The sequence below is a fragment of the Haliotis cracherodii genome, unplaced genomic scaffold (genome assembly GCF_022045235.1).
Source record: "Haliotis cracherodii isolate W230 unplaced genomic scaffold, xgHalCrac1.p SCAF_1, whole genome shotgun sequence".
In the NCBI taxonomy this organism is placed as follows: domain Eukaryota; kingdom Metazoa; phylum Mollusca; class Gastropoda; order Lepetellida; family Haliotidae; genus Haliotis; species Haliotis cracherodii.
Window position 1 is genome coordinate 11,292,417 of NW_027266264.1, and position 17,303 is coordinate 11,309,719.

Genomic DNA, 17,303 nt, shown 5'->3' on the forward strand with positions numbered 1-17,303 from the left:
GATATAGGGATAAATAAATTACGTCGTAGTGACGTTGCTGAGTTAATGAAAGTCTTCATCAGTTAAACCGACAGCGTCATGTATATCCCCAATACACTGGGATACAAAACTCCTTCTGTAAATAGTTTAATGAACAAAAATGTATTAATGTGTTTTACACGTGTATACAGAAATTACAAATTTTAGCCTGTTCTATAACCTGTCTCGAGAAAAAACTAATTTCTGTTTCTCTGTCGACAATTTTTCTTTTGATGATCATCCCCCATTTATTACATGGTGACATTAACAACATCATGGAATTATAAAATATAACGACATTTTGTTTCTAAAACAGACAGCGACAGCAAACAATGATATGTTGGTGACTAATGAAAAAAACCGCGTCGATAGTGGTAGCTATGTGCAAACAAAACAACGCCTACCTGATCTTGAGAACAAAAGTAAACAGACAACTGCTGAGCAGAAAACACTTATCCTCATGTTTCAGTCACACTTGGATGTAGTCCGCCTTGTTTGTAGGAACACTTCCCTTATTATATCAATATATATGTATGAAATATACTGATATTGTGAAGGGTATGAAGGCTAAGCTTTACTGCTGCTGTGGTGACGGTATGTCCTGTGACTGGGATGGGGAAATAAAGCCCGTTATCACCTCACATGAACAATGATCAAGACCCACTGTGGACAAAGTACGCTGCGTTTTGAAGCTATCATATTCACTGACTAGGAACATACGTTTTAGTACCTTATGGGTGAGTGGCGGGTGCTACCTGTACGGCAGGGCATGCTTACCCTTTTCGCCAAAACCTGGTCTCATGACTGATTTTCAGTGATGAATTTATATAAATTGTCACTGCCATTTTGCATTTTGTGCCTAATGGGGTTTGTTTCGATAAATAATACTAAACTACTGGTCTTTTCTGGCGTTGACGTTTTACAGTTACATCATTATAACTGAAAAATCTGTTGCAGAGGCAAAGCCTAATTTGAGCATTTAAAAAACAAAATAACTGTCGGTACAAAAGCAAAATTAAACTTCTTCATTAACATTTTATTTGAGTTATGCAAAATATGTTTTCATCTGGGGCAAGAAAACCTTTCCTTTTCACAAACACATGGTATCATCACTATGTGATTCATAAACACATGCTCATAATTTTGTCAGAATCGTACAATGTATATGCTTATGAATAGGGTTTAGTCACTTTTATTCATTTCAAAAACTCCGTAACAATCAATTGGAACAATTGACAAAACAAGCATTTCTAATTGCAATGCAACAATCTAATACACTGTAAACTGTTTTTGTTTTTTGTTTTTTAAATGAATAGGGAATCGTCCGTTCATTGTTTGATTAGTAGCTGTTCTAGGATCTAGGATCGACTCACAAGAACGCAACAATGAAATTGATCGGACCAGGCTGACGCTATGTTGTCACCCTTTGTAAACAATTGTGAAATAAATACACTTTACCGTCAACGACTTAACATACTTTCACAACCGTTAGTCACTGATAGAGTCGCTGGCTCTAATTCCAGGCTCGTGACTGGCTACTCCATGCTGATGACCTAAGGTCAGATTATGACGGACTACTTTCCTGATCGTAAGTCATTGATAAAAAGTAGATAAAATTGATAAAATTAGATACATCGTACATTTCTCTATTTTCTTACACGGTGTTAATCATTTCTGTATGTTTAGAAATAAAATATCGGATATTTACTTTAGGTTTTTAATTTAAAGAATAGCATATTAGTGACCACGGTCAGATATCTCTGTTTAACAACAGTTCTTTCAATTTTCAATTTCATAAAACACAAACTCGGTACACTTTCTTTTGCTCCTCAGTGTATCATAATTAAAAGTATATTACTAATCCCAAAGTGAAGTAGTCCTCTGCACTATACATTTAATGAGGAAATACTTGAACATATTAACTTTTTAACATTCCAACAACTCATTATCAACCTGATTCAAGTTGACTGCAGACTCCATTCATGCTTCAATCACTGAAAATAATAAATATTGAACTGTTACAAACTGTGCTTTTCATCAACACTTGGAACATATACAATCTTTTGCTTGGAATTTCCTGCTTTTGATTTCGTGGAAGTTCAATCAGGAGTCTACGTTAGGTTTGTTAAGATATCTAATAATATTATTCTATCGCAATTCTTTCAGCCAATACAAAATCACGGAATTCTGTATCTGCAGCTTAGTGTTATCGTTTGCCGTTTAGTTTTGGTAGTTCAAAACTTCTGGTTCTAGAGAAGGATTAAAGATTATGACCGAATGTCACAATTCCAGTTATCCCTTATTGTGTTAGTCACTGTCTCTGGCAGAGGTGGCGTTCCCACACACATTTGTGACTGAAAAACAGACTCAGAGTTTCACCTCCACAAACATAAACCATACGCACATTCATTGCAATAATTGAGCCATTCCCACACGGATTTATGAGATACCATTTGACAGTAAAACATATGCGTAGGATGCCAACATCAACGTTCTGCCCTGGCTGTCTAGAACTCGTTCTAGCGGGAGTATATATATAACAACTAAAGATCTCGACGGCCATATATATATATAACTATATATATAACTATATAACTATATATAACTATATATATATATATATAGTTATATATATATATATATAAAATATCATATATATATATATATATATATATATATATATATATATATATATATATATATATATATATTTCATTTCGACATTTCGAGAAAATAATCGAAGTAACGTAGTACAAATCGACATTTCCAGTTTTTGAATTAGACTTGAAATAAATAGAAAATATACGTTAGTTCGAGAATTAATTGGAATAACGAGAAAATAATTAGAGTAATGAGAAAGAACTCGCAATTTCGAGAATAAAATTGAAATCACGAGAAGTGGCACCATTACGCTTTCTTACGTTACTGCGAAAATATAACGTCGTGTTGAAATGTGTTTCCAAGGGTTTGTGATGATAATGCAAGATACGCTCAATATTTCGAGAGCACCTAGTGTCCTCACTATTTTATAATGATTCAGAAACAATGCTATATTGAATTGGACTTTGCTTTCAGAAGAGATTTCTTATCATTATGAAAACAGCTTTGGTGTTTTCATTATCAACGTTTACTGTGGAATCATGAAACACGATGGTACATGACTGCGTCCTCGTATTCAAGATTAACAGTGAAACGCTGAGACGTTCGAGTAGTCATATGATAATGTTATGTCTCTAGTCAAATAACAAGTTTGCCTTCGTTTGACTGCTGACCCCGCGACAGACAACCATCAAAGACTACAGAGGTTAAATGACATATCCGCCGAAGCATTCCAATGGAATGGAAAAGACAAAATATGTAACTCAGTGATGTTCCCGAAAAGGGGTAAACAAATAAATATTTGTTGCCTGGCGCCGCACTGCAGCCCACCCGTCGAGCAACGGCAGTTTTTATTTTTATCTGCTATTTGCAGAGATCCTGTTGCATTCAGGTAAAGAAATGTGCCCGCTTTGCAACAAAGTAGGGCAAATTTAATTCCTCGGCCGAAACATTGTATTGTAGTTGACTCAGTTCCCCAGGACATCGACCCAGTTCAAGTAAATACAAAAAATCAATGCAAAAGAACTTATCTAGTCTTGATTATACCCCGAATCAAATTAAAGGACAAAACAGCTGTGAAAATTATATGAATGGATCGTTGAAATTTAGTATTGACGCCAGGTTTTCGCCCCACCGGCAGCACCCGCCACTCACACAATTTTGCTTTAAAAAGTAGGTGTGTGATGCCCGGGGCCGCACAAAAGCACGCCCGCGCAATGTTGTGAGCCATGGGTTACCAAGGGTAAATATTGACTTAAGTTTAAATATGTCTTCTATAAATCATAGCAAAGGAGCGTCTGAGCCTGACATACCAGCTGTTGCGAAATGCGTATTCACCGTGCGTGTTGGGGCTACATACAATGATATCACACACACCCGGGACATATCCCGATGAACATGTCGCAATCGTGGCGGAGTTTTTTCGCCTATAACAAGGTAAATGCGGAAACAAGGTTTTCCAAGATATTTTGCTAATCCACATTATTTGATTTACAATTTTTTACTTCATGATATTAATATTGTGTTAAAACTTCAAAAGAAGATACCTTTGAAGATACAAACCCGTTTAAATCCGACAATTATATTTATAGATAAGCCTTCGATAAGCATTTAGAAGCTGGTTGGAGACAATATTTTAATAATTTTATGGACCATAAAAGCAACACCATATATTCCATAATCATAAGAAGCAGAGTCCATTGTGCGATTCCGACAATATCATAAGAATGTATTTCTGAATCACTATCATATAGTGGTGACCCCAGGTGCTCGCGGAAAGGTGGGCGCGCCCTGCCCTACCGGTGGCACCCGTCACAAACACATGTTAGGGCAAAAATGATTCATATGCGTACAAAAAAGATCAGCCAGATGGGAGTAATGAGTAATGAAAACAGAGCTGTTACAGCGGTCAAGTTTACCACATTGTAGGACAGAGGGTTGTCCTCTCACGACTGTTTGATAGACGACACTTAGATTCGAATCACTCCATGTTGCAGCATGAAACAACTGCACACAGTTTTAACAACAAAATAACGGAATATCAAATGTGGTTATTGCTGTGAACAGTGGCTGTGAAATCAAGTATCGTCCATCAAGTATATATCGACATATTAGGAAAATAGCAAATAGTCGACGACGTCATCTATATCCCCCGCCCATTTTAACAGGATATGGTCTCAAACCAGGTAACTGGCCCAACCTTTCTCTTAGCCCATGACAAAATAGCTGCAATGGAAATCCTAAAATAAACATTTTTAAAACTCCTTAATATCAAATGGCACCAGTTCATTATGTGCTTTATATATACACATGCAATGTTTGGCAAGGAAATATTTAACAGTTTATTTGTTATACTCCATAAGTGAGCCCACCCTATATTAAAACTTAAATCCAACTTGTTGCCATGGAAACGTAAAAAATGAAAATGTCTAAAACGAAAACAATTTTTTTTATAAAATTTCTAAATAGCAAAATGCACTCGTTCAGCATGAGTCTGATAGACATGCAAAGATTCGTAGAGAAATATTTATCGGTTTCTGAGTTATGCTCCGGAAACGATTTCGGGACACCCGCACACACGCACATGCGGACGGACGGAACCCATTTCAATATCCCCCGCCAACTTCGTTGGGGCGGGGGATAATTAAAGCCAATCGAATGCGGATAACATACCGTAGAACGACATTACTTCAAGGGTTTGTTGTACCTAAGAGTTAACCTAGTAACCTAATAATGATGCAGTGTATTCATTTGAAAATATTAGATCGATATCTCACTCGAGGTAAATAACGACATTTTGTTGCGTCTGTCGTGTTGACAAAATGATTTCAATATAGGATCATGGACATCACTACGAAAATACTTAATACATTTAATAATGGTATTTCAAATAATATGATGTTTATCTTTACACCTTATCTGCGCCACTAAGGAAAATGTCGATTGTGTCACTCGGTGACTCCTCAGCGTACAGTATCGTAAAGCTCAGCAATATCCAAGACAAAAGTCATCATCTAATGGCGACAAATAGTTAGCTTTTAGTCTTATCTGATTAATCACTTAATGATAAAAAAGATCATGCCGTGACCATGAAATTACACCGTTTATTGCTATGACGAGATAGAACTACGTTTCCGTTTTCTAGCAATTTGCGGATCGCTCAAACGCCCCTAACCTGTGCCATGAGCAAACAAACGTGGTTGTCAATTGATATCGCACCCCTGACGTCACAACCTTTCCTTTATACGGAGCGCACCTGAGCTTCTTGGATGTACAGCTAGCTGGCGTTGGGATTAATACAGATGTTGGGGATATACAAAACTGTGGCCGTCCTTCTCGGTATCCTGTCGTCATTACTAGCCGCAAGTACAGGTAAATTTGCACGTATTTGTGTATGTAGAGAGTGACACTACCTTACCAAGAACAGACGATTATGTTATAGAAAATCGTTATTCTGTGTGACTTAGATAGATTCTTATATTGAGATAACCTGAAATTGGTACCGTCCAGATAACATGATTTCCCTGTTCAAACACACTCAGTAGCAGTACACAGGTGTGTATATGTTAATGTCAATGTGTAAAATGACTGAACATTTCATTTGACACCAGATGTTAGCGGAAAGGTGACTATATCCTGCCCACCGATGGTACCCTTCACATACACGTACAAAGAAAACGATAACTGATCAATGACTCAGCAAACTGCTTGTCACGTTTTATCTGTGTACGCTGAATTCTTACTGGAGTAAAACAAGGTCAACATTTCCTTCCCTGTAATTTCAGCTTTTCAAACCTGGCTCAGGAGAATGAGAAGTGAAAGTGTGGAAGGAGGATGTATAACAAGGGCCCTTTTCGGCCCACAGTATCCACATAATTTTGAAAATTAGATTTTCATAAAATACGAAAAAAGAAACAGTACAAACGCATACGTATATGTTAAAAACAGTCAACTTGGGCCACAGACTTGATAATTATTTAGACATTTCCAGTGGGTCAAAAATGGTCCCTTGTCCTATCCCGTCCTTTATATACCAGCAAAAGGTTAACAAGGATCGCCCCAAGCCCCACTAAATGTCTGTAATTTTTATTTTGATATAACAATATCATAAATAATCACATATAAATGGTTACTTATCTCCATTTGTACTAAGTTCACGTACAAACATAAGCGACAAAACTCATTACATGACCATACGAAATGTCTCTTGTACGATTCCGTCAATATCATAAGCATGTGTTTTATTCCTTTTGAAATATCAGCCATTTCAAATGCATGTATATATGTGTAATTAAATATCTTTACAGACAGATGTGTCGAGGAAATCGCACTTACCGGCGATGCTGTGAACATAACATCGCCAGGATATCCAAACCACTATGGCGCGTAAGCATCAAAGTTTCTACCTCGTTTGACAGACACCTCAGCTGTCAGACAGGTAGGTCAACATGAACGGGCAATGCAGACAAGCTTAGTTACAAATGATCAACCCAGAATCATTTCAAACTTTTCTAAAATATAACGGCACGTTTAGAAATATATTTTGGTCATGTTTAACACATTCAGATATATGTATCATACATTTTAATAAAGCTGACTATAAATGAATATTTTTTAACTGAACGTACATGAATGAAAAAAATAATTCAGTGGTTAGAAAATTGAGAGAATAATCAATAAGTAAAAAATAAATTTATAATATTTAATGTTTGTTCTTACAAATGTATATCAAATAAAGTTTTATTCGATCAAATAGGTTGTATTTACCAAAGAGCCTGCTCGTGGACTTCTGACTCCACTCAAGAAATTGTGTTAAAATTGTGTCCTGAAAATAGAAAACATTCTGTATTATTTATACAATTTGAGGATGTAATCATATGTCAAATATAGCAATAAATTGTTTATAATTGCGTTGGAAAGGCATCGGCTTATAGGGTTTGCTCCGTGTTCGGTCGAATTCCCAGAACGAAGTTGATCTGATCGGTTGAACAATACTTGAATGCATATCACCCCAATCACTCGAATCAGTTAAGTCTGCCAGGCATGGTAGCCTCTTAGGATCTAGTTACTTATTTTGTTTGGGGTGTAAGACAATAGAGAATGGGTGGTGATTGGTGACCAAATATACATACATCTTTGCTCATATTGTATTATTTCTTTTACATATCTGACTTGTATAATAAAAAAACTACACCGAATCGCACCATATTTTCACAACTTAAATAATATTTAACAATTAACAATAATGACACGTGCCACCACTTACTCACATATAACAAAATACCCGAAAAGATGTGACGACAACCCAAGTATATGTTTAATACTACAGGAAACTGATTCTCAAACTCAAAGGTATAAACAAAGTACGTTTTTTTTGTCATGAAATCTTTGATTAAAAACAATTGACTACTCATGAATAAGACAGTGCTGATATCCAAATACTATCTTTTTTTCAATCTTCACACTGTTCACAATTGTGAACTGCTATCTTTTGAGATCGTTAATCTCCAGGTACTGATCCGTCGAATGTGCTTTAATATACAGTGATCGGTCGACCACTATTTTCTCATTCTTAACTCTTAACAATATTCGACCAATCAGGTTCACACCCCACTTCGGTATATTCCCCCAAAATACTACTTGTGGCCAAATATTTTTAAACTCTGTAGAACTGTTTCACCCAAAAGGCTAAAAGATATAAGAAATTTGTCCAGATATATTGTATGTCTATTTAAGTTAATAAGAAAGAACCGTTGACCCTGTCACTTGTCATGTTAATATCTGTTTGTATTTTCAAAATATGTATATAGCTGTAAACGCTCATGTACCACCGGTGGTGGTTTCTTTGAGAAATAAACTGAATCTGAATCTGAATCTGAATCTGTTAGTTCTTTAGTACTCCACTCAACCATGATCTATATGCTGTCTGACAAGTGAGGTGTCTGACAAACGGGGAGACACTGATAAATGCATGTATTGTGTTTCTGATGCAATATGGGATATTCTGTTAACTTGGAGACAATCAATAGGGTGACAACATGTTCATAGAAAGGCCTTAGGCAGAGTTAAGACATTTCCATCATGAGCATTGCAGAGACACTACATCTGTTATCATCCATGTAACTCCAAGGTGAATAGTCATTTCTTGTCCAATAAACTAACAATGGCTAGATATCTGTCGCACATACTATCCGTAACTAACATAAACGTTAATGCAAATATATATTTTATATCACGATGTCATATGGATCAGATGCATGGTGTTTCTTGAGTCTTAGGCAATTCACTTCGTCCAAATGTACGACTGTAAACTATTTCTTCGTGTCAAACTCAAACACAATGCTTTATGAAGAATTTATGCGAGCACCATTTAAAATATTAGTCTATATTAGATCTCTTAAGTACTGATAAAAGATCCCTCCTCGCCGTATCTGCAAACACGGTGTAAGCTGTATTTTTGTCAACTTGTTCTTTTGTTACTGAGCAGTCTAATATAGTCATGTCTTTATCTGACACATCCGAATACAGGCAGAGTCACTGTTGTCACACAATAACGGAGGGCCTGTCTTATCTATGTTAATGTCTACGTCGAGGACGGTGTGGTCAAGCTGTTCTAGAACTCGATGTCCCACAGCCAGCTTGATCCACTGTGACGTTAGGTCGTATCAGTTTAAGTCAGAATACAGTTTAGTTTAAACATATTTATTCGCATGAAAAGGATTGGGCACATGTTATCGCATCTTAGAACGCCCTCTCCCATAGATTTACATGTATGCCTATTTACAATTAATAAATTAAATGACAGAAAGGAAAGAAAAGAAATAGAGAAACGGATGTACATTCACATTGCTCACTCAAACCTTTTTGTATTCTTTATATGTATGTATGTATGTATGTACATTCCTAAAAATGCTTTCTTTCACATGATTAAGTAAAATTGCATTGCCGACTCGCATCAGGTCAATATCACAAGTATCTTTTCACAATTAACAATAGTGAGTGCATCTAGCTGATTTAAATAAAGGACATTCAATGAAAAAATGATGTGAAGTTTCACATGGGCTGCCACATCGGTATTTGTTTATCTTCGTTTAAACCTTTTCTAAATAAGTCATTTGTTAAATTCACTATCACCATGTCTTAATTTTGTATGTATTATGTTAATTGTTCTAAGACCATAAGAGAAATATGATGGAACTGTAGATTCATCTGTTTTTAAACTGGATTTAAATCGAGAGAAGGTTTCAGTATCCCTTTGCTGAATGTATTCCACAATTTAATAGCGCATGGTATAGACAATGATTCAGATAACGTTGTACGTAATATACGCATAGTTATATTGTGAGCAGTTTTAAGGTTATGTTTGTCCCGACAGAATGAGGTACTAGAGCTTTAAGGTATGAAGGTGTCATATTGTTATATATTTTATAAAATAAACACAAGATACGTTTTCTCCTACGCTCTGATAAGGGCTCCCAGGAAGTTTCGAAATGTATATTTTTGACGGAAGTATAGTTTGGTAAACCAGTTACAATTCTTGCTGCTTCCAGTTGGAGTCTTTCTAATCTGTCACTCTGCTCTTTGGTACAACCATCCCAAACTCCACATGCATAAAAATGTTGTCTAATAAACATTACATATTCATCTATATCCTTACATTTGTTGAAAAGGTCAATCCAATCAGTTGAATAAGGTTGTTTAATCTATCATATTCACCTCTTCCTTAACACCATATATCTCCAGTAAATGATGATTTAGTTGATGAATGTGTTTTCACTGATACATACGTACCCCTATGATCACTAATCACATTATGACAACCAATCACTCCAGATTATCTTCACTTACAATTATCGGATCTAGTAAAGAACTCGTTGTTTTAGAAATCTGTGTGGGTTCACTTATCAAATTGCGTAATTCAACTGTCTAACAAATCTCATTAATATTAAGTTTTCACGCAGAAGTTTTCAAGATTTTCATTAATATCCCCGACAATCACTAAATTGCATGTAATATCAAACGCAGTATCAATACTGTAGTCAAGGCGCTTCCAGATTTTTTTTCATTATGCTCTGGTCTGTACACAACACACAATATTTAGGGGTTTTGTGGTAGAAATATCTGTATCCATATTGTTTTATTAAGAACATTTTCTAAGACATTCAATCTTCTATACGCTAACGTTTCATGTACATTGACTTTGACCCCCCCCCCCCCCCCCACCCCCCACCCCCCACCCCCACCCCCACCCCCCAATGCATTTCTATAACAATACTCACTTAGAAAATTTAAGTTATTGCGTACACTTCTGTTGAAATATTGACACCGAATTCTCGTACTGGTCATTTTCGCTGTTCAGCAGGCCCGGGTGGAGCTCCACGTCCCCGACAAGCTGTAGATACAACAATAGCAATAAAACAATGTTCGTATAACCTGCTTGCGTTTGAAAAATTCGGAAATAAGAGTAAATGCACATGCTTTCCATTCGGAGATTGGTATAACACCCATTGTGTGTAATTGGTTCAAAAGCGTTTTTGATCGAATTTACTTTACAAATAGACTAGTAACAGAATTGTAGCTAACTTTGCTAGTAAAGGATCGCGATTTAACATGAAAAATCCCAAACGCCACACGATGTTGTACAATGTAATTACCCATATGGCAGATCATTTTTGAAGTAGGTGATTTTTGTGACATAACTGACGGGTGGTATAATTGTCTTGTGAACTGACATATACAAGGGTATATAAAATGTATGCGTGGAAAATGATAAAATGGTTGCGTGAGCAGAAACAAAGATACAACCTGGTGTTGCTTGATGATTATAGTTTATGCATGATGATGGTACAAAGGAACAATACAACTAATATACACGATGGTGCTAATTCACACAGGTGTAATGCAGTTTGTCAGTGAAGAACCTTGGGCTTTCAATATCATATACAGTAGAATTCAAACCATATACTCTAAGTGACTTGTCAACTGTATTTGATTAGGTCTGATTCATAATCAATGACATGAGTTGTACACTCTGGCTGTTCACATATGAATCCTGCCGTCATAAGATCTTCTTCTGTGTCACGAGCCTTCTTAGATAATTTGCTTCTGTAGTGTGTCAGGTCCTCGTTGAGATAGACAGATTGTTTCGTATGTTTGAGTAATTTTCGATTTCTCATGACCTTATTTCTGTCCCAGTAATTTCACAATTATCTGTCTCTTGGTCCCTGTATTCTTCTCTCCCATCCGATGACATCAGTCGATGCCACTAATGCTGATATTGGGATGGACGTCTTTCAACACGTCCATGATGACGTCCTCGACATTTTCATAGCGGGTCTCAACAACACTTATGCTGATTGAGTTTCTTCGGCTGTATTGCTCGTGATCGTCAGTTCTCTTATCTTTGATATGTCACTGTCAATTTCTGTGGCAACAAGCATGAAGGACTGTTGGAATTTATCATGAACCTGGGGTAAGATTAGAGCATTAGCCAACGTAGTGGTTATCACATCTATCGATACACGGATCAAAATAGTGCTGACGGATAGGGCGATCTTTCATACCTGGTATTGTTGATGTTTAGTCTTCATGACTCGAGTTCATGAATTCAGTTCAGGCTCACAGCCAATTGTCAACAACGATTAACCTTCTTCAAGAGAGATGTGTACAATCATTCACATTAGTACCTCTTCCATGTAGCATGCAGTAATTTGCATTATAAATACCATGGGTATTAATCGTGTTGTCTGAAACCTCGATGTGTGGTAAAATGTCAGTATCATCTACTTGGTCCAAGAAACTTCCACACCCTTTGTTAACGTCCCGAAGTATAAATAAAATATCAGTTTGGTGTTTTTTTATGAATTTGAAACAGAAGCGCACCTAAAAAACTTTATTGCATCGACTTGTCTTGATGAATTCTCTGGTGGTACATGTCACATCACAAAACAACAATCTGTTCAAGTTTAAACTTAAGCCATAAAGTATCTTCTGGTGAGGTATCTAAAGTCTCCACACTAAACTCTTCTAGTAAAGAAGCTCCTACTGATCATGAATAAGTACACCTCCGGGTCCACATTTAGCATTTATAACATGGAGCAAAGTTCTATTGTGGTCATACCAAGTATAATCATTAATTATTACTTTATTGTCCGCCTTAAGATGTGTCCATTAATATCGAAGTTCAGCAAATGTAAACAAACTGCACGTCACACATGCTTGATTGTAAATGGGCCAGTGGACCAGCGGCAGTGTTCTATATCCCGCATCTAACATAACGACGGCGCTGATTGGTCCTCCTATCTTGACTTGTCTGTTCTTGTGCTCGGCCGCCGACCACTTCTCGACCCTGTCTCTGTTTGCGTGTCCTATCAGCATCTTGTGATCTGTGTTGATAAACATTCCTACGTGGGAACACATGACATAACAAACTTCAACAACACTGTTTTCTGGTGTTTTCTAATGTAAACCCGAACCCTACACTGAATGAATGTCTACCATGACACGTTTTGAAAGGTTTACTGAATCCTTGAATACTACCTTGATCAAACAACTTTCGAAAGAACATGATCTACACCAGCCACTACCCAGCCCCAAACCCAACCTCCCCGCCCTATTTCCCAATCTTGTCGGGAAGAGTTATCTTATCGGTACGCGTTTAGCTGTATGTTCTACCGCGAGGTTTGATGTGGCGTCAGCGTCGAAGGATTTTGAATTACATCTGTCACTAGCAACATGCATCCTCAAAGTATATTAACGTTCCGCAATGTCAGTGTAATTCAAATAGCCCAGTGATGCATGCAGGGCTCGTCGACTATCAATCCGTCTGGCACAACTACCGTACAATCCTCTGTGTCACAACTGTCGTGTAACTCTGTCTTGCGACAACAATTATTTGTAAGGCTGACACATATGGTATGTTTATTATTAACAGTCTTCTGTTAAAAAACACATAAATAACTAGACTTTCATTACAAATAATGAGCAATCGAAGCTGTCTTGTATGATTTTCAGTAACGAATGTCCAGGTACTGTTGAGTTACCTCAGTTAAAATACAGCTTCAAAATAAAAAATACTGTGTAATCAAATTTATAATTTTAAATAACTCAATAAATACATGAAATATATACTACACAAATATGCTGTACGGAAATGTCACGCAGTACATTCATAACATACAAGAATCTTTAACTTCGTGCTCAATATCCATCCTGCATTTGAATTAGCTCTTATATTCGTACAGCAATTTGTGCGATTTGATCGTTGTATACAGTACATTAGAAATGCAGGTGCATAGAAATAATGCATGAGCTTAAACTTCAGCATTGTAGAAAGTGTGTCAGTAAATTGTCAATTCGTTACAGATAAGCTGCAGTTGAAACAATAAAGTGACGTCATAGTTGTTACACAGTGTTTGAATATTTGATAATACCAAGTAAGTTTTACTGGACGATCCATTGGTTGTTGTTAGATCCTTAAATCGACTAAAGACCAATAAAATCAAATAATTACTCCATTCAATAGAGTTAAGACCTTGTTGTAGTGCAAAAATCGTGACATTTTACAGGTTAAGGGCATTACTAATGGACAAAGTATTATGTTGATAAGCATCACAATATTCGCCGCCCACATGACTATGAACTTCGTGTTGTAAATGAGAGTAGCACACCTTGAACCAAGTGGACAGTCGTTAACTTGTGTAAGCCCTTGTCGCGAATCCCTGTTCTGTGTACTTGATCAGCTGCTGTTAGTTTAACGGTAACGACAACCAATGACATAGAAATTGCTGACACTGCTGGCAAGTGTAAATGAAATCATATAACATGACTCGATATGTTCATCGTCTTGCGGGTCCACCTAGCCTCAGTTGAACCGAATTTGAAGCTATGCTTAGTTATGTTTGTGTTTATAAATTGCATGATGAAGATGCTTTTTAAAATGAGTGTACCTTGAGTGAACAGTCGATGGTCGAACCGTTGTATGCTCCAAATCTTGTAATCAGACGCCACACTTCACCCGCTGGATGCTGAGTTTTTATTCTGAGATTCTTTTCTAAGATCTGGAAAGTGGAGGTTGTGCGAGAATTGCGCTCACGCGACACTGGATCTACCTCCGCTATACAATTACGCAGAAATGTATAATATTAAATATCCTATGTGATGGTGTAAATTTAACTGCAACTATTGAACCGATTTTGAAGAATGACACTGCTGAGTGTTGTCCGAGAATTTACTCTGCGTTGAAAAAACAGCAAGTTCGCCGCTTTTTATAGTACACCCATGAACGTACTGTGCAACGATTGTTTTATTTAGCAACTTTACGGAAACTGTGAGCGAATAAAATACTGCATTATATCTGAACGACATGAATATATATCACATGGATTTATATGCTTGTGTATAACGTTATACATTCAATACCTAAGAATAGCCTGCCGTAAATGACGAAAACTGATTTTTCTCAATGACGTCAAAAAGCGACAGAAAGGTTGAACACGCACTATGCCTTGCACTATTGTATTGTAACTCAGGTCACTTAGTGAAAATTAGCTGTGGATAAGAACAATTTATTTATCGTGGTGTTTTTTTCACGAGGCACCAAGCTATTTTAACACAAATATCGATATTGAAACTGGACACGTTTAGGTATAAACAACCCTTTAGAAATGATGAAATCGTACTTCATAGAAATGGAAGTAATAGCGAAATGGATGAACCTTTCAAACATATAAATTAGTCATTTATAAGATTAAAACTTTCTCCTGATTGTGCAAGTGTAATTTGACTTATGTTGCACCATTATTAATGGAGCACTAGCCTCATCATCAACTGTAATGACTTACCAAAAAAGGCACCATTCTATTTGACGTCATGGCTCGTTTTATGTCTTTGACAAATGTCGGTAAAAGACGACACTGGTGTTTTATTTAATATATATCTCCCCTACCTTTCGTTCATGGTATGAAAAATCTCGGTGTGCAAAACGGAATTAGAAAAAAACTCTACATTATAATTGCAACTGTAAACAGCAGGATACAATGATCGTGTGTGCTTTCATTCAAGGACCTCCACCAATTTTCCAAATATGTACAACAATGTTGACGTATGACATCACTACCGGTGACCGACTTTTACAAAATGGCGTGTTCACTGACAACAGTATGCGGGATTTTAAGAGGAGAACTGTATAAACATAAATGTGACATGTAAGTAATCCGAAACATTCTGACAATCTGTGCACGGTTATATTGTTCATTACAACCAAGAGAAATAGTCAGAAACTCCGAGAAATACCGTCGTCGTTGTGCGTGATGTTGCGTCATTCATGGCGTCACGCAGGACGGACAATTTCTGTTGAATGTATCAAATCATTGCAATGTATCTATTTTTAATTCCCTAATTCTTGATAAAATTCCCTTCCAATGCATATTCTGAAAGTGTTGAGCCAATGTATGCAACGAACTGACAAATGGATACTTCCAAATAGGAGAAAATGCTACACTGTGTAAAATCTGAATTTTGCTTTGCTTACATTTCAAACAAGTCCAGTTTTCAGAGCACAGCGTTGGTTCAACACCTATATTTATTTTGCTTGATTTCATCTAGACACTTTGTATTGGTGACAAAGACCATTTGTCATTTGATTCAAAATGGCAATATTTAATGTGATGGCAGTGGTCAATATCAAATTAAAAAATACAGCGGTATTAGCAAAAATCAGTGATAATAAAGCGAATCAGGGATGATGCTCACATGAAAGCTAGTCCAGAAGCGTTGAAATGCGGGAGATATCTAAACATGCTCGATGTATATAGTCTAACGAGCTACACATTGCCCTCAACAGTCAATTGCAAGCGACATTAGAAGATAACAGACTATTCTGCATGAATCCAAGGTATATCATAAGTTTACATATCACACAATCACCTAAATATAGTAACTTCCTAACGACTGCGTACATTAAATAGTACTACAGTCCTGAAGACTAATCGCTGCCCAAATACATTGCAATGAGCTTCCACCGAATGTCAACAGCAACAATGTTACACAGTAAAAATCATTCATTGTTCAACAATAAAATACACTGCCATATAACAATATATGAAGGCAATGACATGGAAGCTTTAAAATGCAAAGAGAATGGCCAATGTCCGTTTTCCAAGGTAAAACATTTCCATTAGTGATGTTGAGTTATCATACTATAATTTATTTTTCAGCAACTAACAGTCATAATGCCTTACATGATGTGCAACCATTTCAATCATATTGATAACATGATTATTTCAGTGACTTAACATGCGGCTGGAAGATAAACGCGTCGTCACCAGATCGTCGAGTAGGCGTTCATATTGCAAACTTGAGCTTGGAATCGTCAGCTGATTGTCTTTCCTTCTACAATGGTAAGCACAACATTCGAAAATATTTTAACAATATACCCCGATTTGACACCTATGATTGAGATCGTAAGATAGAAATAAAAACAATAGCAGAACTCTAATGCATTATCCCAAAGAAAATAAAATGCTCTAGATTTGTATATTCTTGATGGACATAGGATATATAACGACGGCCTGTAAACCTCGAGCCTTTGTCTTGCGAACTAGAGGTTGATAGCATAAGCAGTAATCAGTATATGATATCTCACTATCAGCACATGATCCTCACTGTAGTTGGCTCTCATGAGCATG

General features: G+C 36.6%; 2 protein-coding genes across 3 annotated transcripts in view; one reads left to right on the forward strand and one right to left on the reverse strand.

Moving 5' to 3' along the window:
* LOC139454167 (cubilin-like) overlaps positions 1–654 on the reverse strand; it is a 52,361-nt gene extending 51,707 nt beyond the window's left edge. The window contains exon 1 of the mRNA XM_071235715.1: positions 423–654. Coding sequence (XP_071091816.1) covers positions 423–480 — 58 coding nt within the window. The 5' untranslated portion in view covers positions 481–654. The remainder of the gene's footprint in view (positions 1–422) is intronic.
* A 5,220-nt stretch (positions 655–5,874) lies between these two features.
* LOC139472548 (cubilin-like) overlaps positions 5,875–17,303 on the forward strand; it is a 30,933-nt gene continuing 19,504 nt past the window's right edge. For both annotated transcript variants that reach the window (XM_071255021.1, XM_071255029.1), the window contains exons 1-3: positions 5,875–5,988; positions 6,924–7,002; positions 16,903–17,015. In XM_071255021.1, the coding sequence (XP_071111122.1) occupies positions 5,919–5,988; positions 6,924–7,002; positions 16,903–17,015 (262 nt within the window). In that variant the 5' untranslated portion in view covers positions 5,875–5,918. The remainder of the gene's footprint in view (positions 5,989–6,923; positions 7,003–16,902; positions 17,016–17,303) is intronic.